The sequence below is a fragment of the Apis mellifera genome, linkage group LG16, assembly GCF_003254395.2.
Source record: "Apis mellifera strain DH4 linkage group LG16, Amel_HAv3.1, whole genome shotgun sequence".
In the NCBI taxonomy this organism is placed as follows: Eukaryota; Metazoa; Arthropoda; class Insecta; order Hymenoptera; family Apidae; genus Apis; species Apis mellifera.
Genome location: NC_037653.1, coordinates 936,265 through 962,924, shown reverse-complemented (window position 1 = coordinate 962,924; position 26,660 = coordinate 936,265). Strand labels below are relative to the sequence as shown.

The following is a 26,660-nucleotide window of genomic DNA, read 5'->3' as shown; positions in this document are numbered from 1 at the left end:
ACTTATTTGCAAAAATAGTAATCGAATCGTAAAAAGTAAAAATCGAGGAACAAACTAAAGTCAATACTATTAAAAAAGATTAGCCATCTATTAAGTAAACTCAATTGTTGAAAATAAAAAATTTCGGTATTGAAAAATAAGTAAAATTTGAGAAATCAATATCGAAAAAAAACAAAAAGAAAAAAGAAAATTGGTACAAATAAAATTGCTTTGTATCGCTATTTATATTAAAAACTGCAAAGTTTTAAAATGAATTTAAATGAACATGAAATAGAATGAACATGAAATACATATTATGAAATGGTCATCCACATAAACTCGCATTATAAACAGTGACCATAATAATAATTAGAAGAGAAAAATTTCTGATTGGTCCAAAATATACAAAGAGATTCAAAGAATTTTCTATTAATTCTTTCAATTAATTCTCTATTAAACAAATTGAATCATTAGAATTCAAGTGTCAATATCATTAGAACAAAATATTATTTGAAAATCAACTATGTTTTATCAAACGAATTTCAATCAACGTAGAAGTTATGCAAATGTTAACTATATAAAGAAAATTAAAATATAAAAAGATTTTATAATTACAAAAAAAAAAATTGGATAATGTTATTCTCATTGTAAAAAAATTGATTCCAGTCTCTTCTTTGTGATTTTTTTATCTTTTTAACATGAAATATATTATCTTACATTGTTAAGTTAAAACGTGTAACAAAAATATATATTTATGTTCGTTACGAAAATGTTCCTCCTATTTGATACACAATATCTTCGTTTCATAATCCAAATATTTGTTACATGATAATTACGTATTATACATTCAATTAAATTTAGATTAGTTGGATAGCTTTTATATGAATAATTGATATGATTTTTATCAAAATATTTATTTCTTTATTTTTTCAATCAAATATAATTATATTTTAATTATCAATGTATCAATTTCATATACGAAGAATATAATAAAATTAATTATTAAATAAATGAGAATGATTAAATAAAGTCGTTAGAAATAGTGATTATATTTAATAATTATACCGAGGAACTACAATGCTGAGCCGTGTTTATAAATCGAAATTATTTTATGAAAATTATTTTTCACAATACGTTAAAATTCCCGAACAATTATGAAAATTTGATCAGGGATATTATAGAAATTTCAAAATTTTTTAAAAAAATTCCTTTTTAGATGTAATTGTAGTTAATGTAATCGCTTCATTGATGGAAAATAATTCAATGTTATGTTCAACAATAATTTCTGGAGAACATAAAAAATGTTTATTATTCACTGTAGAAATGAAAAATTGGTGTTGATAACATACACCGTTTTTAAAAAAACAAATTAAATAAATGTATATATAATATTAATAAGAAACAAATTGTGAAAAAGATTATTTATGAACACAAATTAGATGCAAAAATTATTCATATATATATATGTAGGATTTTTTTTTAAGATACATATATCTTTTTTTTTTTAAGAAATAAAAATAATGGAAATGTAATACTTTCTTTTATTTTCTTATTATTAGAATAAGGATATTTGTAAAATATCAAAATATACAACTAAAAAAATGAAGTTTGAACATTTTTTTTCAAACATCAATATTATATTTTTGAATATTTTATATTTTTTTTATATATTAAGTCTATACATATATGTACATAGATATGCACAAATATCCAGTTTTCATTTTTTCTTTTTATGCAGCTTGTGGTCTTTAATTTTTAATCTTGGCATTAAAAACTTTATTAAAACATTTTTTTACATTAATGCTTATTCCATTCGAAAAAAATTTTAATACATCTTCTTATTAACCCAATTATCTCATAGCTTGAAAATATAAGCGTTGCAATAAATATACAATTTTAGATGGAATACAATACTTTTTCAGATGAAAAAATATATTTGTATATTTTTCTATCTGAAAATGATTTAAATGAGAATCTAATTTTCAAAAAATTCTTAACAACTCTTGAGAGAAGTTTGCTTTCAATTTTAAATAAATTTCAAAATAAAACTTTCGAGAATTATTCTCAAGAATATTTTTTACAAATGGCGAGAGTATCAATTAAATCGTTCAAGCATCGAATTTTAAACAACATGTTGAAGAAAAAAAAAAAAATTTGAGTTTCACTCTCAAATGAATTTACATATTTTCAGGCATGTCTACTTAAACAATCGTAAATGTAAATAAAGGTATATGTTGAAAGAATATTAGAATAATCTGTTCGAGCATTGGAGTGCTATTTATAGCATCAGTTAATTATCGAAAAATTAGATGCACACGACGTATATAGAAAGGAAGGTGAAGAAATTCCCTAATTAGAACAATTACTTTCGTTTATTGGAAAAGATTATTACGAGAAAAGAAAATAGATATGTAGAAAAACGAACATGAAGAAATTCTCCAATTAGAACAATTTTCGTTTATTAATAAATGCATTTGAAGAAAAAAACACATTCAAGAAGAGGAAGCAAGATATGGAATGAGAGTGAAATCCTGCAATAAGAGCAATTATTTTCATTTATTCACAATTAAAAAGAAGAAAAAAAAATTGATTTAGACACAGAAAATTAAAATTCATTAAAAATAAATTCAATTCATTTGGAAAAAACACAATTCCAAATTCATTTGAAAAATTGTTTACGATTTAAATCGTAAAGATACATTAAATAATAAAATTGTTCTATCAATGAAAATATTCAATCCACTAATATACAAATAAAATCAACAAACTAATCAATTTAAAAATTTTTTAATTAAATCTTATTATCTTATTAAATATTTAATAAAATAATATATAAAAGCATTTTTTATCAACCATCCATTTATTGTTTGTACATGAATTATTTCATGTTCAATTTAATATTATAATATCGTTAAAATATCGATAATGGATGAAAATAATTGGAATTTCATAAAGTTTTTTTCATAAAGTTGCTATAAGAGATATCAATGAATATCTATAGATTGATATTTCATTAAGTTTTTAACTCAAAATTTATTTTTTTATGTTTATTAATAAATTTATTTATTTTTACGTTTAATAATAACTTTGATATATTGAAAATTATTAATAAAATATTGGTAATTATAAATCTAATTTAATCATCTTTTGAATTTTCATTCTTTGGATGAAAATTCCTTTCTATTCAATTTGATATTCAATATTATAAATATAATATAAGTTATTTTATAATATCTAGAGTATTTGATATGCTGCACAATATCTAGGACATCATATTCGAAAATTGAGTATTCATTTGATGGATATTCGTGAATTGTTTTGACAGATTATTATGAGAATGCATATTACCATTACTTACATCATTACTTCATATGAAAACGAATATGACTGATAAAAAATAATTCTTTTTATAAGTAAAATGATTTCATCTTTTAAATAGTAGTGATTTCTTTCTTAATCACATATCAAAAATAAAGTATATATATATAATAATTTCTTGTTTATTTATTTTGTTTATCTATAATTTCACTATTTGAATTATATAAAAAGATTTTTTGAATTCTGAATTAGAATCATTCATTCATTGTATTTAATTAATTCCAAAATATTTCAAAGAAATACAGAAAGGAATTTTAAAATCGATCATCCTTTCATATCGATATTACATGGGTTTTCTAATTTCGTATTTGATTCTATTCTTTTTAAAATAAAAGAAAAAATTATAACATCTTAGAAATGCATGATGTTATAGTAGAAGCATGAAAGATGGAAAAATAATTATATGCTAATAATTGATTAGCACAATAATTAATAACTTATTTTTCTTATTTACCACATAATAATTGGTAGATTTCTTCTTTTGATATTTTAATTAATATTTCGAATCTTTTATCTTTTAAATTATATTTTATATAAAATAAAATAAAATAAAGATAATAAAATATAACACATATGCTTTGGAAACAGAAATAATAATACTAGTTTGATTTGATAAGAATTTGAAAAATTATCTTAATTTTAACACAGTAATTGATATTCTTAACCTAAAAAGATCAGTTTCTTGAGAATTGCATTATGCTTGATTCTCTTTATTTACCTTCTATTATTGAAATCAAGAATGATGAAAAGCGTTTGACTTACACGTGTAGTTCCCGATCACTGTCCAATGGTACGAACCGTTCACTTTTCGTTGATAATTCAAGATGGAATATCTTGGTGGTCCGTCAACCGCGTCCACGAATCTGAATCCATTCCCGGCTTCGTCTGAAACGAAAAAAAAAAACGAGTTTTATCTTAGCGAGAAAAGAGTGAATCCATTTATAAAAATTTTAAAAAATTTAAAAAAAGACTGAATTATTTTAACTCAATATTAACCAAAAATTTTCAGATCTTATATTATCATTAAATATAATTTAGTTCTTCTTTGTAAATTTTTACACGAAGAAAATATATAATCATATTATCTTCTTTACTATTGCTAGAGGCACTTTTACGTTATATATTGCATTGTGATTGACTGAAAGCAATCACAATAATCGACAACAAGATATCAACATAAAACGAAATAGAATAAAAAAGTTTATAGCATTGACATATAGTATATACAATAGTTCTCTAAACAAAGAAGAATTCTGTTTGATTATAATTGACACCTTATTTAGAACATTATGCTAATGCAGAATCGTTCTATTTCGTTTTATTTCGATGTATCCATGGATTATTCTCAACCAATAATAACAATATATAGTAAAGAAGAATATATTAATTAGAATATATTAAAGCAATATATTAGCACATTTTATGAGACAATACAATTCTTGAAAGTGGAGACATTATTCCTACTATTGTTAGATTAGATAAAGATATGGTCAAGATGCAATTTTTAAACTAAGAGTTTTTCTCAAAAAATTATTAGTTAAAATTTTAAATAAGGTTAAGTGTATTTAATAATTTTATTTAAAATGAATTGAATAATATTTATTCGTAATTATTAAAGTTGATCCATACTTCATATAATACACTTAGTATTATAGTAATTTGCAATTATTCAATCCTTTGAATAAATTATTGAAGTAATTTTATTCTTAACTTTTTACCGTTAAAATTTTACCCATCTCTGCTCTTGATGTATAGTACCAACTTTAGACTAATAGATTATGCCATTTCTCCCCTCTTCTGAGTCTCTCCCACTACACACTTTTTAAAGCGTAGAAAACGGATCAAGAAAGGTTAGGAATCTATATTATTGTATATATACATTTTCAATCATATGAAGCAAAACATCAAGATAGCAGAATATTAGAATGATTAATAGCGAATCGGCATAGTGATGTTAGAAAGATATTGTTTAAATCTGACATAATATTATTTCTTCTACTATTATTGTTATGTCTAGTAGATTAAGCAAAGGTATGTTATGTAACATGATACAATTCTTGGCATAGTGGGGATAATATGACGTTATATATTTTCTTCTAAGAAAATTGAGCCACGTTTAGTGTTAATGTAAGATATTTAGATACTTTTCTTTTGTGATTTTGAACACAGTAGTGCTTGATTCATATTAGAGAAAACAATTATTTATATAAGCAGGTAATTGTTGTTATATAATTAAATCAAAGTAAAAGGAAAGTATGAATAAGAGATAAAAAAATCAGTGTCGTATATAATAAAGTTTTGTTTAGCAAACTTAAACTTTACTTTAAGATTCTATTTTCTAAGAAAAATTGATGAGGATAACGATGGACGTTAATGCAAGCAAAAATATGGATTCTAAAGGGATGTTACTATATCTTGTTATTACAAATTATTTATGCATATTATAATAATGAGATATCTCGCGTAGTAATATTAATGACAATAGTAATTATGTAGAAAAGGAGATGCTGATTTCAGTGATATTCATCATTTTGTAGAATAATATTTTTTTCTTACATATAATGTATATGTATTATAAATATCGCTTAACCTTAGTTTAAAGATTTTATATTTTCAATGTTACAATAAATAATTGAATTTCTAAAATCTAATAATTTCTATTCAGTTTGGAATGTGTTCATGATAAATTTGGATTAGTTTTGAATCAGTTTTAATCTAAAAAAAAATGTCATGTTTTTTTATCTCAAATTTTTTGATAATGATATACTTTTTTACATAATAAATGATACGTGAGATTATTTTGTTTATAGCATTGCATCAACGAGTGCATCATGATAGTAATTAAATTATATAATAGTGATTAAAAAATATTTTTGAAATAATATTATTGAATTATTTTATAATTATTAATTATTAATTATTGACTTAATAATTCTTTCTCAAATTTTAAAAATTTATAATTTTTTCAAATTTATGAACTTCTTACAATTTATATCGAAGTATCAAAAAATGGTTATTTTTTTTTTTATATTAATAATATATAATAAAATCAAGGATTATATAGGATAAACAATTATATCAGTTTGAAACAATTGTGGAAATAATATCATAATGATTATAAAATAACAAAAATTCTATTTTCTAAAGCTTTGTTTCAATCCTTGAATAAAAAATACACAAATATAATTTATTAATTTATCATTGTTACCTTTGAAAGACACGTTGGCCAAATATTGAAAGAAGATATCCTTGTTCGGGGGCCGCATCTTGTCACAGAGGCTCGTCCAGTTTTCACCGCATACATTCCTTTGCATATTGTGAAGCGCGTAAGCAGCTGCGTACACTGCGTCTCGAACAAAGTGCAGGAATCTTCGTTGTTTGTAGCCATTGCTTCGTTTGATCTTCAATGTCGGATCTCGGCAATTGATAAGTTCTGACTAAAATTTGTCCATATTCAAATAACATTTTAAGAATCACATTTTTGAATCACAAATTCAAAATTTCATACAATCATTAATCTTATTAATTTTAAAAAAAATACATAAATTTTTTTTCTTGAAATAGTTAAAAAAAAACAGTTTTAACTTTAGTAAAATATAATATAAAATAAAATCGATTATGTTTCAATAAATATAAATATAAAATTTATTAAGTTTTCGAGATATTAATGAAAAATTTTCACTACTTATATTGAATTTTATATATAACTATTTTTTAATTCTAATATATAATTCTCTCGTAGAAATCTTTGTCAAATATTTAATAATTGATCTTGGCATTTGTGAATAATTTATAATATTTATAATCTTAAATAAAATTTTCGGTTGCTTTTATGAAAAATTGTAAATATTGATAATTCTTCATGGTCATTTTTAAATATTTTTTAATCTAATATTTATTACATAATAATTTCTATTCTGTAATCGAAGCATTATATAATCAAAAATATTTTTACAAATTGATTTTCTACTTTTATATTTGATGTTGCAAATTTGATGTTAAATTTTATAAAAATGAGTAATCAGATTTTTTTTGAATTGTAAGTAGGACATTTTGTAGATACTGAGTCATGGTTACTTGATAACAACTACAACTATTATCAGTAATATCTATACTGATAATAACTTTCTTATATACAATTAAAATTTAAAGAATAATTACAAAAAGTATTAAATATTAATATATTTCTATGTTAATAATATATACTTTATAATATTTTATTATTTTTTAGTATAATGCCATAATCAAATGATTCTCTTAATATTCAATCGAGAATATTTGAAGATTATTTAAAATATTTGTATATACATTATCAATCGTTAGATTTGAAGAAAAAAATATTTGACAAAATCATAAAATAAAGAATATGATAAAATAGTGCATAATAATAGAAACAATGTATCAAAAAGTATTTATAATTAGAACAATTAAAGCAAAGAGGAAATACTAATTATCAATATGCGTATATTTACAAATATAAATTACAAATTATAATATATATATATTTAAACAAAAAAATAATAGTTAATAGAACTCAAAATAATAATTAATCAAAATTATTATTAAATATCGCCCCATTAAATTTTACCAACAGAAAATAATAAAAAAAAAATATTGAAAGTCGTGGATCTAAGTTTTTTTTTTTGTTACGGATTATATATTATCAAAAATTTTTATTAATATCTCAATCAAATTAATAATTATTAGAAATTAAAATTTTAGATTTATATTTTTTTTCTTCCAACATATCTACAAATTTCGTATGGCAATCGAGATCTTTATTAATGCAAATTACAATCTAAAAATTACTTGACAAATGTATAAATGTTATATATAGATTGATCGAATAATATAACAAAAGATAAATCATAGATAGTAAAATCAATATACAATTAATAATATATATAATGTATATAAAAGAAAAAATTGCTCAAAATGATGTTTCTTATAATATTTTTCAAGATCAAAATTGGGAGTAAGGAGAGAATTGATTGATAAATTTAAAATATGAAATTTCTAATATATATATACATTGTTTAGTAACAATTATAATATATAATAACAGAAAGAAGGATGAAGTATATAATTTTTTTTCTATTTAATATCGAACAATGATATTCTTATATCTGATCTTTTGCCATTCCTGGATTCAATGATCTTACAATATCTATAATCTAATTCATCTCAGATTTCTTTTTTAAGATTCTTTTTTAACATAAACAATTAATATTAAAAAAATATTAATTGTTTATATTACAATTTATTGTAAGACAAACATCTATTTGAGTGTATTAATTTAATTTCTTTTTTTATAATTATGATAATTAATAACATTTTGTTATTTATAAATAATCACCGTCTAACTTAATCTAATACAAACTTTAATTGTTTAAAAATTCCTGGATTCAATGATTTCACAATATCTATAATCTAATTCATCTCAGATTTCTTTTTTAAGATTCTTTTTTAATATAAACAATTAATATTAAAAAAATATTAATTGTTTATATTACAATTTATTGTAAGACAAACATCTATTTGAGTGTATTAATTTAATTTCTTTTTTTATAATTATGATAATTAATAACATTTTGTTATTTATAAATAATCACCGTCTAATTTAATCTAATACAAACTTTAATTGTTTAAAAATTCCTGGATTCAATGATTTCACAATATCTATAATCTAATTCATTTCAGATTTCTTTTTTAAGATTCTTTTTTAACATAAACAATTAATATTAAAAAAATATTAATTGTTTATATTACAATTTATTGTAAGACAAACATCTATTTGAGTGTATTAATTTAATTTCTTTTTTTATAATTATGTTAATTAATAACATTTTGTTATTTATAAATAATCACCGTCTAACTTAATCTAATACAAATTTTAATTGTTTAAAAATTTCTGGATTCAATGATTTCACAATATCTATAATCTAATTCATCTCAGATTTCTTTTTTAAGATTCTTTTTTAACATAAACAATTAATATTAAAAAAATATTAATTGTTTATATTACAATTTATTGTAAGACAAACATCTATTTGAGTGTATTAATTTAATTTCTTTTTTTATAATTATGATAATTAATAACATTTTGTTATTTATAAATAATCACCGTCTAACTTAATCTAATACAAACTTTAATTGTTTAAAAATTCCTGGATTCAATGATCTCACGATATCTATAATCTAATTCATCTCAGATTTCTTTTTTAAGATTCTTTTTTAACATAAACAATTAATATTAAAAAAATATTAATTGTTTATATTACAATTTATTGTAAGACAAACATCTATTTGAGTGTATTAATTTAATTTCTTTTTTTATAATTATGATAATTAATAACATTTTGTTATTTATAAATAATCGCCGTCTAACTTAATCTAATACAAACTTTAATTGTTTAAAACTTAATAAGACTTAATTTTGCTCTATCTTCTTTTAACTTTTAGAATTAATCCAAAAATACAGCATATATTTTAATTAATATATATGTCAAATAATATAATATAATATAATAAGAATACAAGATTGATAAAGATAAAAATTTAATGTAAATTTAATAATATAATATAATGCCATATAAAAATGAAAAAATTTGTGCCATGAAATGCTTATTCAGATTTATTCAATTACAGTGAAGTGTAACGCTTAAGAGGTTAAAACTTTATGGAAAAATATATTTATAATTTCAAAATAGATGCATTATAGATAATGCGCAATTCTTTCGATTATGTTATCTTAAATTCAATCACAATAATAATACTGGAGAGAATTGATATTTGTTTAAATTTATTCATAAAAATTTCGATTATTTGATGTTTAAATTTTTAATCAAATAGATTTATTTAAAATTTTAGAAAGAAATATACTTAGCCTTACTTTAAGTTCTTGTTTTTATGTTTTGCACGAAATTTTAGTAACTGAAAATGATTATTTTTATTATCAAATATGTGCATTGAAAAAAAATGACACAATGCTATTCATCAATTAAGCTATTTAGAAAAAAAATTTATTTTGAGTTATATTTTGAATAACTTAGCGTTACTTCAAGTTCTTGTAATTGTATAGCACAAAATTTTTAGTAATAGAAAATAACCATTTCTATTACTAATGTGCATTAAAAAAAATAGTACTTCAGAAATGATATTTATGATATGTTAATTATGCTCATTTAGTATAGTAAAAAATATTTAATTTAATGTACTAATTTAATCTTTCTTGTATTAAACATTTATTTGAGTGTACTAATTTGAATTTTTTTAGTATTAGGATAAGAAATATCTACTTGAGTGTACTAATTCAATTTCTTTTACATTAGTATAGAATAAGCATCTAATTGAGTGTACTAATTTAATTTTTTTTATATTAACATAGAATCTTTCTTATATTAGCATAATTTATTAATTCAATTTCTTTTGTATAAAATAAACATCTACTTGAGTGTTCTAATTCAATCTTTCTTTTATCAAGCATTTATTGTGTATTAATTCAATTTCTTTTATATTAATATAAGATAAATATCTACTTGAGTGTACTAATTCAATTTCTCTTGTATCAAGCATTTATTTGAATGTATTAATTTAATTTCTTTAGTATTAGGATAGAATATCTATTTGAGTGTACTAATTTATATTTTTTTTATTATATTGAAAAAATAAATGATATTTTAATAAATTTTGAAATATAATTATAAAATAGAAAAGCAACATTTCAATGAATTTTTCATAAAAAAATAATTAACACAAATTATGCTTATGAATTTCGAGAAAACAATGGTACTAAGAATAATACTAAGAATAATACCAAGAATAATTCATTTTAAGCGATAATTAACAAATTTTTAAAATATAATATAATAAAATAACAATATATTATTCTTTAATTTCAATAAGATTGCTAAATAATTAATACTTGCAATAATTATTATCGTTAATACATATACCAAAAAATATATCGAACTAAAATATCTGTCTCTCTTCATATTTATTTTTTTCAGCCACTATATCATTACAAAATCTTTACAAAACAAAAAAAAAGTATTTATAACGTTTGTAAATCTAATTTACTTTTTTCTTTTTTTTCACTTTTAATATGCTTTTTTTGTGAAACAAGAAACAAGAAACAAGAAACAGAAACAAGGTGTGAATAACAAGATAAAACAAAATTTTATAGATAATAGAAGACGTATATTTAAAATGGATATTTATTTAAAGAAATTTATTTTAAAGAAATTTAGTATTTATAGTTTATAAATCTAATTTATTTTTTTCTTTTTTTTCACTTTTAATATGCTTTTCTGTGAAACAAGAAACAAGAAACAAGAAATATAAATAAAGTGTTCAACAAGATAAAACAAAATTTTATAGATAATAGAAGACCTGTATTTAAAATGGATATTTATTTAAAGAAATTTACAATAAGAAAAAAGTATTTATAACGTTTATAAATCTAATTTACTTTTTTCTTTTTTTTTACTTTTAATATGCTTTTTTTATGAAACAAGAAACAAGAAACAAGAAACAAGAAACAAAAACAAGGTGTGAATAACAAGATAAAACAAAATTTTATAGATAATAGAGGACCTGTATTTAAAATGGATATTTATTTAAAGAAATTTACAATAAGAAAAAACTATTTATAATGTTTATAAATCTAATTTACTTTTTTCTTTTTTTTCACTTTTAATATGCTTTTTTTGTGAAACAAGAAACAAGAAACAAAAACAAGGTGTGAATAACAAGATAAAACAAAATTTTATAGATAATAGAGGACCTGTATTTAAAATGGATATTTATTTAAAGAAATTTACAATAAAAAAAAACTATTTATAATGTTTATAAATCTAATTTACTTTTTTCTTTTTTTTCACTTTTAATATGCTTTTCTGTGAAACAAGAAACAAGAAACAAGAAATATAAACAGGTGTTCAACAAGATAAAACAAAATTTTATAGATAATAGAAGACCTATGTTTAAAATGGATATTTATTTAAAGAAATTTACAGTAAGAAAAAATTTATGATGTTTATAAATCTAATTTACTTTTTTCTTTTTTTTCACTTTTAATATGCTTTTCTGTGAAACAAGAAACAAGAAATATAAACAGGTGTTCAACAAGATAAAACAAAATTTTATAGATAATAGAAGACCTATGTTTAAAATGGATATTTATTTAAAGAAATTTACAATAAGAAAAAAGTATTTATAACGTTTATAAATCTAATTTACTTTTTTCTTTTTTTTTACTTTTAATATGCTTTTTTTATGAAACAAGAAACAAGAAACAAGAAACAAAAACAAGGTGTGAATAACATGATAAAACAAAATTTTATAGATAATAGAGGACCTGTATTTAAAATGGATATTTATTTAAAGAAATTTACAATAAGAAAAAACTATTTATAATGTTTATAAATCTAATTTACTTTTTTCTTTTTTTTCACTTTTAATATGCTTTTCTGTGAAACAAGAAACAAGAAACAAGAAATATAAACAGGTGTTCAACAAGATAAAACAAAATTTTATAGATAATAGAAGACCTATGTTTAAAATGGATATTTATTTAAAGAAATTTACAATAAAAAAATTTACAAAAAAAAGTATTTATAATGTTTATAAATCTAATTTACTTTTTTCTTTTTTTTCACTTTTAATATGCTTTTCTGTGAAACAAGAAACAAGAAACAAGAAACAGAAACAATAATGTTTGTGTGAACAACAAGATAAAACAAAATTTTATAAATAATAGAGGACCTGTATTTAAAATGGATATTTATTTAAAGAAATTCACAAAAATTAAATTATAATTTTTTGATCAAGCGAGTTGAAATGATACAGCGTTTTATTATCGCATGAATATTATAGAGAAATAAAAATTCATAAAAATTCAAGAGTATCATTTAAATTATGTATAAAAATGGAAATCTAATAGATAATAGAATATAATAGATAATACATAATAGAAAACCTTATTTAAAATGGATATTTATTTAAAGAAATTTACAAAAATTAAATTATAATTTTTTTGATCAATGATACAGCGAGTTTTATTATCGTATGAGTATTACAGAGAAAGATAAAAATTCAAGAGTATCATTTAAATTATGTATAAAGAATGGAAATCTAAATTTATTTAATAAGTTTGTTAAATTTGAAATGTAATTTTTACTTCGAATTTTTAGTTAAAAAATATTATATATTTCTATATATAATAATTAAAATAGCAACAAAACGAATATGCACTATCAAAATTATAATATCGTAAATAAAAATGTCGTAATAAGAATTAAAATATACATTTTTTTTTGTTCCTTCATAAGTTCAAAAACTTTAAAATAAAAAATCAGAAATTTTTTCATAAAATCATATGATGTGATTTCGCAAAAAAATTTCAAGCAATTTTTTGTTTGCAAAATTTTTGTTTCGGTTTTGTTAACGAATTATTAAAAATATCGACCAACCACGTAGATTTGTCGCGCTGTAACATATATTTCCAATACGCATTCTATGATTGAAATCGGCGTTTTTGATTTGGTAAATTCGTAAAAAATTTTTGCAAACAAAATATATTTGAAATTATCAATTAAGTCTTCTCGATCGATTCTTGACACAGATATTATATACTTTTACAAGTGTCAATAGTTCAATGGGTAAAGTAAACGATATGAAAAATTGATACTTTGGATGAATTCAATTGTGGAACGCCTCAAGAAATCAGCATTACATGACACAGTGACTTCTTTTTAAATAGAATATATATATATATTTTTTTTTAATGTTCCTTCATAAGCATAGAGGAACTTCGAAATAAAATCAGAATTTTTTTCATAAAATCTTATATGATATGGAAAATTACGACGTACTAATATCGGAAAATATTATATCACATTGGAACAACTGTGTTGTAATCTCATGTTTCATTAAGGCTTATAACGTACACAAAGAAAATGTAGAAAATTATAATTATATATATAGTATTGAAAGATATTATATCATATTTGAACAACTGTATTGTAATCTCATGTTTCATTAAGGCTTATAACGTACACAAAGAAAATGAAGAAAATTATAATTACAGTATTGAAAGATATTATATCATATTTGAACAACTGTGTTGTAATCTCATGTTTCATTAAGGATTATGAACGTACACAAAGAAAATATAGAAAATTATAATTATATATATAGTATTGAAAGATATTATATCATATTTGAACAACTGTGTTGTAATCTCATGTTTTATTGAGAATTAGGGGCGCAAAAATGGAGATGATATTCATCGATCGAAATTAATATAATTCTTAAGGACAACATTATCTATCGATATCATTTACCTTTTTCATATATTATAAAGGCAATTGGTACATTTTTACAAGGCACATTTACAATCACAGAATTTTGCAAAATTTTTTTAAATTAATATTGAAAAAAAAAACTTATTTTGATATAAAAAAAATTGAATATTTATTTTTGATTATAAAAATACAAAATGACTGGATGGAAAATTATATGAATTATATGACAGTTTAAATAATCACTTGTATCCAGATTTTAACAAATTTGAAAAAAGTAAATATAATTTTACATATTCTACTAATGAATTTAATTTTATATAATAAATACTAATTAACGTAGACTTCATTTTTACATGATTGTTATTTCATATCTAATTTTATACGAAAATTAATATGTATTATAAAATTGTATTATAAACATATATATATATATATATATATATATGTTTCAATGAATAGACATTTGGTCATATATATCACAATTATATTTTTAAACAAATATCTATTAAATATTTATTCTAACATATTGTTTTTTTTAAATACATTTTATATTTTTAAACATAAATTTTGATGAATCGATTATATATAATAATATATATTATATATTAATATATAATAATTATCAATATCGTTCATCAAATAAATATACATTGGTTCATACATTTCATAAATCAAAAAAAATTTTTTTGCTCTTAAATGTTACAAATCGTCTGCTATTGCTATCTGAACAATGTACAAGCAACAATACAGATTGGTCGACTACTTTTGGAATTGGTCAATTGGAAAACTGAAAATATTTTTTTAAAAATATGAGATTCTATTGAAATTATGTTCTGTATAGCAGAACATATGAAGAATAAATATTATAACAATTTTGAAATTAATATTTCATTTATCAGAACGTTTAAAAGTTTCTTTTTTATCATATCTAATGCTGTTTTCGCCATTGTTTTGTTTAAATAAATTCTAATATTTAAGATGAAATGAAATCAAATTTTGATAAATTTAAATATAGAAAATAATAAAATAATAAAATAATATTCAACTAATATTCAGTAGCAGTAAATAAATTAATAAATTAAATAATGAATTTAAATAAGATTACATAAATGTAATCTAACCTTTTACATTTACTATGCAATTGAAAGCAGATGAAAATCAGGAAAAATGTAGTCCATATGGCGACACGAGACAATGCTGATTTTTCTATCATTCTTATCTAGTCTATTTATCTAGTCACTATTAACGAAGTCGTATTATATCTGGCGCTAACATTTAGTTTTATTTCTTCGATAAATCAAAAGATGGAACGAAGTCAATTTAATATAATTTAATAATTTATAATATAATTTAATGTAAATTTTAAAAAAAACTGAATAAAAAAATGAGAAATGAAAACTCAACTAATTTATGGCAAATAAATGTACAATAATTTAGATAGAATTATATATTAAAAAAAAGACTTCTGAAATGAAAAGAGATGAGATTTTTAAATTATTTACTGAAGAAAGGATAGTCCATATAAAAACAATAGAGAAATTTCGAAAAATTATATATTTTTTGGATCCTTAATGAAATAATATATTATCTTCCAATTGATCTTACAATAATTATACCAGTGATTGGATATTTGGCATTGAATTGTCAATATTAATAAAATTTTAATGATTTTTTAAAAAAACTATTTTAGAATTTTTCACATTCAACTATCCGTTTCCAACCGAATCTATTTAATTTATTTTTTTAATTATTTTAAGAAAAAGATTTATATTACATATGCATCTATATTTTTATGCGAATCCACTTAATTTATTTTCTTATTTTTTTTCATTAACAATAATTATACCAGTGATTGGATACTTGACATTGAGTTGCCAATATTAAAATTTTAATGATTTTCTAAAACTATGATTTTCTAAACTATTTTAGAATTTTACACATTTACCTATCCGTTTCTAACCGAATCTATTTCATTTATTTTTTTAATTATTTTAAGAAAAAGATTTATATTATATATGTATCTATATTTCTATGCGAATCCATTTAATTTATTTTTTTATTTTTTTTCACTAAATCGAAATTTGAAAAATTTATCAATTTATTACGGCTTATAATATATATTCATCTCGTAATTTTTTATAAATTTTCCAAAAATTTATCAAATAATAATTTTTATTGAATAAAAGCATAAAAAAATAAAATAAATTTCTTTTATTAATTTTAAATTTTAGTATTAGTAGTATTCCATTTTTTTCGAATTCGAATATTCACAATTTATAAAAAAACTATTTTAGAATTTTACATATTCACCTATCCGTTTCCAACCGAATCTATTTCATTTATTTTCTTAATTATTTTAAGAAAAAGATTTATATTATATATGTATTTATATATGTATCTTTTTATGCGAATCCATTTAATTTATTTTTTTATTTTTTTTCACTAGATCGAAATTTGAAAAATTTATCAATTTATTACGGCTTACAATATATATTCATTTCAAAATTTTTATTAATTTTTCAAAAATTTATCAACTTATTACGGCTCACAATATATATTCATCTCGAAATTTTTATAAATTTTTCAAAAATTTATCAATTTATTACGGCTTATAATATATATTCATCTCGTAAATTTTTATAAATTTTCCAAAAATTTATCAAATAATAATTTTTATTGAATAAAAGCATAAAAAAATAAAATAAATTTCTTTTATTAATTTTAAATTTTAGTATTAGTAGTATTCCATTTTTTTCGAATTCGAATATTCACAATTTATAAAAAAACTATTTTAGAATTTTACATATTCACCTATCCGTTTCCAATCGAATCTATTTCATTTATTTTCTTAATTATTTTAAGAAAAAGATTTATATGTATCTATATTATATATGTATCTATATTTCTATGCGAATCCATTTAATTTATTTTTTTATTTTTTTTCACTAGATCGAAATTTGAAAAATTTATCAATTTATTACGGCTTACAATATATATTCATTTCGAAATTTTTATTAATTTTTCAAAAATTTATCAACTTATTACGGCTCACAATACATATTCATCTCGAAATTTTTATAAATTTTTCAAAAATTTATCAATTTATTACGGCTTATAATATATATTCATCTCGTAAATTTTTATAAATTTTCCAAAAATTTATCAAATAATAATTTTTATTGAATAAAAGCATAAAAAAATAAAATAAATTTTTTTTATTAATTTTAAATTTTAGTATTAGTAGTATTCCATTTTTTTCGAATTCGAATATTCACAATTTTAATTATGTTAATTATGTTAATTACAAATTTTAAATTGTATTGGTAATTTTAAAAATGGAGAATAATTTAAACATTTTATGTATTAACAAAATTAATATTGCAATAAAAATATAAAGAAAAAAAAATAAAAAAATTACTATTGATAAAAATAATGTCATTTTATTAATCTGAAGATATCGATAAAGTTGATTTAATCTTCGTTTATCATATTTTATAGATTAATATACAAGATGAATCACTTAATTTGTCATTTAACTTATGAACTATTTGCTAACTACTGTATAAAAAAATGTTTCAAATAAAATTTTGTTGATATTAAAAAGAGTTAACAATACGATAATTAGTTTATTTGATTTGAATTAATGAGATATAAAGGTCATTTTGAATTTTTTAATTATAATGTGTAATAATTTAATTGTAATGTGTAATAATATAGTATTAAAATCTAGTAATTATTAAGATATTTTTTAATAAACGATAAAATAAAGAACAATATGACTTGATCTTTGCACTTCGCACTATTTGATTATTTTTTAAAAAATAATATTTGAACCGTCTATGATATCTGAAAATATGAAGAATCATATTGTAAGAAATATGTTATGCTATAAATGTATCATATGTAATATCAATTATATTAATCATTTATGTATTTGTATCATAAATGTATGAATGTATTTAATTTATAATATTATTTAAATTAAAAAATATCTTGATAATTATTATTTTTTAACATTATATACAGTACTGTTGGAATTAATGTAAACAAAAAATTATTTTATAAATTCACATTGTTATATATACTGCAATCTGTAACTGTTATGTACAAATATAATCTATATTAATGATGGTTTAATGATATTATTCAATGAAATTATTAATATAAAAAATATTAATTTAAATATAATCCTTGTAATTATGGATAATGAATGAAAAATGACAAAGATTATCACTTTAGCTGAATATGTTGTGGTTAATAAAATTTTCTTTTAAAAATAGAAAAGAAATAAATAAAATAAAATTAACAATGAATAAAACAGCAATACAAATGGTGGATCAATTAATATGAAAGGGAAATATGACAAAAAAAGAATTATTTTTTGTGATGATTTAGAGATTTTTAATAGGAAATAATAGAATATTTGTTAGAAAAACTAATTTGCCTCAATGAGTTAATATTTGAATTATTAATTTATAATTTAGTATTGAAAAATTTGTTAAATTATAAATTCGTTCTACTGCAGAAAGAACAACTTTTAGAGAACAATTAATTGAATCAAAAATAAGAAATTTGAAATATTTTTTTATGCAGAGAAATAGATTACAGTTTCAAATGACAAAATCGAATTTATTTTATTATAATATGATATCATATATCATAATAATGATTTAAACTATGTATAATAATAATTATAACATATAGATGATCTTTTATAGATGAAATAATAATTAAAGAGATTAAATTTATACAGAAATTAATTTTGTACAGAATTAAATTTTGTACAGAAAATAAATTTTAAATTAGTGTTGATAAAAAAATAAATGAAAATACAGTCAGAAAATTTTTTGTGTTTTCAAAATTAACAATTGAAATTGTTAATGAAATACAGGAATAGATATTGATAAAACGATTTGTAATTAATTTACAAATAATATCGTGAATCATCAAATATTTGAAAATTACACGAAAAGAAATCATACTTTATATAATTGATATTCTATAATCTTAATTTAATTAACGATTTTTTTTATCTCAATTGAAGCTATCAGAAGATAGTGAAAAAATAATTCATTAACTTTCTTTTCCATGCATATAGAAAATCCATGCATATAGAAAATCCATACATATAGAAAATCCATGCATATTAAAGAAAAATGATTTTATCCTAAGAGAGATATTGTTAATAATTTATTAATTAATTAATAATTAGATAATTTTAACAATTATTATAAACAAAAAAAAATTATAAACACAAGAGTTATAAACACTTGTTGTTTAAAGAAATGAAATTGAATTTTTAATTTTATTTTTAATTTTTAAAATTTATATAATTAATCATCTTTTGATAACAAAATATATACAATAACTTATGTTCTTGTTGGAAATAGATACATTTCACTCTATCTTCATCTCACTAATCAAATTTAAACTTTTTATAATTTAATTTAACTTTTGATTAATAATCAAAAACAAATTAATTGAACCGTTTTTTCTATATATACTGACTTTTGTTTTGTTTTTAATCCAATAAATCTTAAAAAAAAAACAACAAAAATGATAACATAGAAAACATGGAATAAATTCTATGATTTATTAGAAATATTCTTCAATGTGTAGAAGTTTCTTTAATTATTCTATTTCCAACATTATGTTAAAAGGTATTCATGATTATGAATACCTTGTCTCAAAAATTTTACAATTCTGTATAATTATTAACAACTTTATTATAACTCAAAATAACACATTACTATTTAGAACGTTTTTTATTATTATATATTTTATTGCGGATAAAGAATATTATCCTTAAAATATATCTTTACTTTTTTTAAATTCTAGAACTAATATATTTGAAAACGTTATAATAATCAGTCTTTTATTCTTTAAGTTTTTTTGTTCAATAATTATTCGATCCTTTGAATATCTGATTTTCTTTTTGAATGTTCTTGCTAAGCTTACAAATTGGAAAATAGTATAGCTATCGTTTTTTCAACTATTCTTACATTATTTTTAAATCATTTTTTAAAATCGATTTAATATATATATGTTTAGAAATTGATTTAAATATAAAATGATTTGAAATACAAAAAATATATTTTATTACATTTTTGTTTTTATCTTTTGAAAAAAAATTAAAAAAAAAAACAATAAAATCAAATTTAAATAAATTTTGTGACCAGAATCACGAACTGGATTAAGTTTAAATACTCATAGGATTTTTTGACTTGTTTAACAATATCATTTTTATTATTTATTGTCCTACAATTATATATATGGCAATTGAGAATTTTCATGAAACCGATAAAACAAATTTGTCAAAATTCCAATAGATAGTTAGATTTCTATCCAATCAACAATTGTTGAAACAAATCTCAAAATTATTAAACAGTCATTATATCATGAAAGGAATAATATTTTTTTTTTTTAGAACAACCGAGGAATAAATTGATCATTTACAATAGATATTTTAACAAAAGTTTTACAGTTCATAAATCTTCAACTAAGTGATTTTAGAATCTATATCGTTGAAAGATAAAAGACAAAATTACTTCAGCGATATTGCAAATGAGTTTCATTAAATATTAAATTAGAGAAAAAAAAATTAAAATTACATTTTGCAAATGTTTTGAATACATGCAAATTCATTTCAATAATCTTTTGATAAAATAATTGAATTAAAAGAATATATCATAATGAATATTTCTCGATGATTAATTTATGAAGAAGCAATGGAAAAACATAAGCCTGTATTCTATTCCAATGACTAATGAAAAAATTTTTAAATTCCAAATGTGAACATTTGCAAATTTGCATATTCAAAACACATTTAATAACAAAGCATTGGACACCGTGTACTTCGAACATTTAACGAAGAAATATCGATTTGTCCATGTTGTGTTTTTTGAGCAAATGATGAGATAGTGAATAACAATTTCAGTATGATTATTATTATTTTTAATTAGATCTCTATCACTGTTATATAAAATCTATTTAAAAATTTACAATTAAATTGTGTTCTCATTCATTTCTCCTTTTTTATCTTTACTTATTTAATTATTATTTAATTATATCATTAATAAATTTTATAAAAGAATAAAATAAAAGTTAATTTCGAAAATTTCAAACTAACTCGAAAATTTCAAATTGTATAAAAATTTGTTTTTATATATTTAATAACGAAATAATATTTTACATGATATTAATTGAATGAACACAAATAATTCTTCTCATACTTTAGCAAAAAGATGAGATAATTAAATTATTTAATTAAAAAAGAGCAAAGAAATTTCCATTATAATGGAATATTTAAAAAATCAATCTGATGAATGCATTTATTATCGAAATAATGTATTTCCTTTCGTAGTAAATAGATTTTATAAAAATACAATAAATATATTTTAGAGAAGATCATTAACGATATGTTCTTCAAAGCAACATTATTCATTTAAAGATATTATACTTTGTACTTTGTATAATTGTACTTCTATTTATATTTATACTTACATTATACATTTTAAAATCATTACAGATTATTAATTATTGCAATAAAATTTTTGTGCAAAATCACATTTTTATAAGAAATGAAAAAACCAATAGAATTTAGATAGAATTATATTCATTATCACGAGAGTATTTAGAATAATATATATTTTATTTTGAATATATTTTTGCATATATTTTGCATATTTTTTAAAATTTATCCAAAAATGTACACATGTATATGTTATTTTTAATATATATGTATTATTTTAATTATTATTAATTACACAATAAATAATTTTTTATATTCTTAACTGCACATCACATGTTTCCATCAATACTAAGTACATCGTGTCACGTGACATCTGTGCATAGTATAATAATAGCAGTGGAAACAATGTGCTGTTGCATAAATTTCTTTTATGTAAAAATTTATTATAGAGAAATAAACAATAAATAATTATAATGAATAATTTATAGTGGTTAAGGAGATAATCACTAAATTTCTGAATTATATCCTGAAAATGGCTGATATCTTTTTCATTCTTATAGCGCTTGCGCACTGTATTTTCATACTCATTACACGTAGGCTCAATCAACAAACGATTGACAAATGAACCTTTGGATGTATAATTTCATTTTTCACAAAATTTTGTGAAAAATGTTTTATTCACATTTTTAATTGTTTCTCTTTGTATTATAATAATATCATTATTATTAATTAAAAAATAAATGTTATTATAGCATCCTAAAGGATTTTACTATAATAAAAAAAATTTGATAATTTTAACAAAATATTTTGACAAATATTCTGCGAAGAAAAAATATTACAAAAATATGATCTAAGTAATGAAGAATTAAATGATCAGATAAGATTATCCGAAAACTTAAACGAATTATCTTTTATTTTAAAAAACAAAAGAAAAATCATTTTAATTAAATAATAAAATTAAAATGAAAAATTATATTTAATTTAAAATGAAAAAACAGTACAGACGCGGAAAAGGTAACTACAAATAATTATAATGATGATTATCATTATAAATGATATTAACATGATAAATTTATATTCCTTTTTTGGAAGAAAAAAATTATTATCAAATTTTGTTTAATTAAATCCAACAAATGTTCCAAAAAATATTCCAAAAAATATTCCAAAAAATATTTCAAAAAATATTTTAAGAAAAGATATATTTTCTTCGTTATTAATGATTACCGATTTATTTTAATTTTCTTAATTATAAAAATATTTCAAAAAATATTTTAAGAAAAGATATATTTTCTTCGTTATTAATGATTACCGATTTACTTTAGTTTGCTTAATTATAAAAATATAAAAATATTTCAAAAAATATTTTAAGAAAAGATATATTTTCTTCGTTATTAGTGATTACCAATTTACTTTAGTTTGCTTAATTATAAAAATATAAAAATATTTCAAAAAATATTTTAAGAAAAGATATATTTTCTTCGTTATTAATGATTACCGATTTACTTTAATTTGCTTAATTATAAAAATATTTCTTAAAAATGTTTTAAGAAAAGATATATTTTCTTCGTTATTAGTGATTACCGATTTATTTTAATTTTCTTAATTATAAAAATATTTCAAAAAATATTTTAAGAAAAGATATATTTTCTTCGTTATTAGTGATTACCGATTTATTTTAATTTTCTTAATTATAAAAATATTTCAAAAAATATTTTAAGAAAAGATATATTTTCTTCGTTATTAGTGATTACCGATTTATTTTAATTTTCTTAATTATAAAAATATTTCAAAAAATATTTTAAGAAAAGATATATTTTCTTCGTTATTAATGATTACCGTATTTAGTTTAGTTTTCTTAATTATAATTTTCTAATTATAATTTTATTTATGAATTATTATTTATTATTTTATGAATTAGTTCTAGTAATTATAATGTTAATTAAACAATACAATTACAATTTCTAACTTATTTATTATATTGTTTATTTCTATATTATCAATACATTATATGTACAGAATATATAATATCCTATAAATTGGAATATTTTTCAAATAATTAAAGATAGAAAAAAATGTTGCAAATTAAACATTAAAAAATTAAAATGTTAAAAATCAAATATTCAATATAAACTATAATCTGAATATAATTTTATGCATTAATTTAAAAAATTAATTGCAAATATCACGAGTTACATTATAACAAATATTCAAATAATGCCATTACAATAATAATATTTCTTTCTTTTTCTTATTTAATACTAATACTAATCAATTCATGTTACAAAAATTATAATAAATTGCGATATTTGCACATTATAACATTTTTTGAATTAATAGTTTAGAAAAAAGATTAACACTTTTTTATAGAAATTAAAAAAATTATATTCAGATTATACTTTATTTCAAACCGTTTAATTTGTTTTTTCTATCTCCAACTATTTAAAAAGATATATAAGATTCCAATTTTATAGAATATATCTGAAATGAAATTTTTATTTTTTTATTCTCAATGTTACAATGAATTTATTTTTCAGAAATATAGATTACTTTGAAATCAAAAGTAATTATCATTTACTTGCTATTTTCTTTTATTTAAATTTTAAATGCCATTTAAAAATAAAACTTTAAAAAATTAACTTCCTAAGAAATTAAATTATCTTCGTTTTTCTCATTGATTAACATATTAAATATTAAATATTTTGTCATATGTTACAGTTTTACAATTACACTTTAATTCCTGAATTAAATAGAGATATATCTTTCTATTTCTGTAAATTCATCTAACGAATAGAAGAATAAATTAGAAAGAAAGGAAAAAGGAGAAAATGGATGACAAGAAGAGACAATAAAATGGAGGAAGTAAGAATAATAATGTCACAGGCCTGTAATTAATTTAAGGTAATATAGAGTAATAAAAATATAATTAAATAATGTTCTGGAAATGTTTAAAAAATGCATTCAGTTAGAAAATTGGAATAAAAAAATATAGTTTTCAAAAATATAACCTGTGACCTTCAAATGTTTTTGCAAGATCATTGCAAATTCGAATACATATCCATGATATGTTTCTCTCACTGCGATGAAAAAAAATATTTATTTCAAATATTTTTTTTCATTATTCACAATTTTGAGAACATTTAATATTGCATGGTTCTTTCAATGTTGCACAATATATGTTTCAAATATTTTTTTATATCATTAACTTTTTAATAATTGAAAATAAATTTCCAAATAAAACATTATAGATATAGAGACAGGGAAAAAAGAGAATGCACACATTCCTGTTTGCATCTTTGTTTTTGGGAATTATGGAATTAACATCATGTAATAATTTCAATAATTGAACATTGTCATAAAACATCAATTATCCAACGAGGTAGGTATTCTGAAAATTATTGATGATGATTATTTGATTTCATTTGTTTTATTATTATATGAAATTTGTAAAGGTATATATATCTTAAAGATTGTTTCAATTATTCCAGGAATTGATGAGGATAATAGTTTTGTGATATGTAAATGGATAGAAAATATAATAGTTTATGTTAATTTATTAAAAAATATTGTAGTTTTGAAATATAAAATATTAAACATTAAATGGAATAGACATCAAAGAGCAAGATATGTATAATTATTTCATATATTTATAAAAAAAAATCAAAAGTTAAACATTAATATTAGATAAAAAATATTTTAACATTGGAATTATTAATCAAATTGATTCTTTTTAATTGCTTTTGCAATTATTAAAAATATTCTGCATAAAATTAATATTAACATGTTCAATGTTACTTTATTCATCTATCGTATATATATGATATAAATATTTGTATGATAAATTGTAAATCTATAATATATAATAGTTTCATATAATATATATAACAAAAAATATTTAAGAACACATTTATAATTGATAATCGATAATATTAGAAAAATAACATTTATTTTTTGTGAATAACCAATAACAAATATCTTTTTCAAAACTTCTGTTAACCAAATTTCTTTTTCATTAAAAATTATTTTTTTATATGTTTACTTAATATCATACAGATTTAATATATCCATATGTTTTATATTTGATGTATTTTAAACCACTAATATTTTATATTTTGTTTTTATTTATTTATTTATTATTTATTTTATACTTTATATATACTATTTGTCTTATTTTTTTTAATGGATTTGATTGAAAATTTTTTATCAGGAATAATATTCGCGAGATTAGATATAAAAATTGATATACAAAAATTTCGGTTTTTAAATTTATTTATCATAAGTAATTAAATTTATATTAGAAAAAATTATGATATATAAATTTGCATTAATGATATAATAATAAGTAAATTGATGGAAAAGTAAAAAAATTAAATCAATTTTTATGCTTATTTTAGCTTCTAGAATCGATTGTTCAAATATATATCACGAATATATTAATATTATTCCAAAAATGAAAAATATAGATGAAATGATTGTATTTCATAATTTCTTAAAAATATCTCTCACTATTTAGAAATTTTCTTAATTAA

At 19.5% G+C, this 26,660-nt stretch overlaps 1 protein-coding gene and 1 long non-coding RNA gene across 4 annotated transcripts in view; one reads left to right on the top strand and one right to left on the bottom strand.

The window, feature by feature from the left end:
• The window catches only part of LOC726424 (metabotropic glutamate receptor), an 81,070-nt gene that overhangs the window by 17,217 nt on the left and 37,193 nt on the right, over window positions 1-26,660 (bottom strand). For both annotated transcript variants that reach the window (XM_026445914.1, XM_026445913.1), the window contains exons 7-8: window positions 6,566-6,794; window positions 4,120-4,242 (exon numbers count right to left, since the gene is read on the bottom strand). In XM_026445914.1, coding sequence (XP_026301699.1) covers window positions 4,120-4,242; window positions 6,566-6,794 — 352 coding nt within the window. The remainder of the gene's footprint in view (window positions 1-4,119; window positions 4,243-6,565; window positions 6,795-26,660) is intronic.
• Window positions 1-26,660, top strand: part of LOC107965660 — a 36,372-nt gene that overhangs the window by 2,834 nt on the left and 6,878 nt on the right. The window contains exons 3-5 of one of the 2 annotated variants that reach the window (XR_003306340.1): window positions 24,850-25,032; window positions 25,380-25,510; window positions 25,620-25,708. This is a non-coding gene — a long non-coding RNA (uncharacterized LOC107965660). Of the gene's footprint in view, window positions 1-24,849; window positions 25,033-25,379; window positions 25,511-25,619; window positions 25,709-26,660 lie in introns of those variants that run through there. The other variant, XR_003306339.1, reaches the window with a different exon arrangement.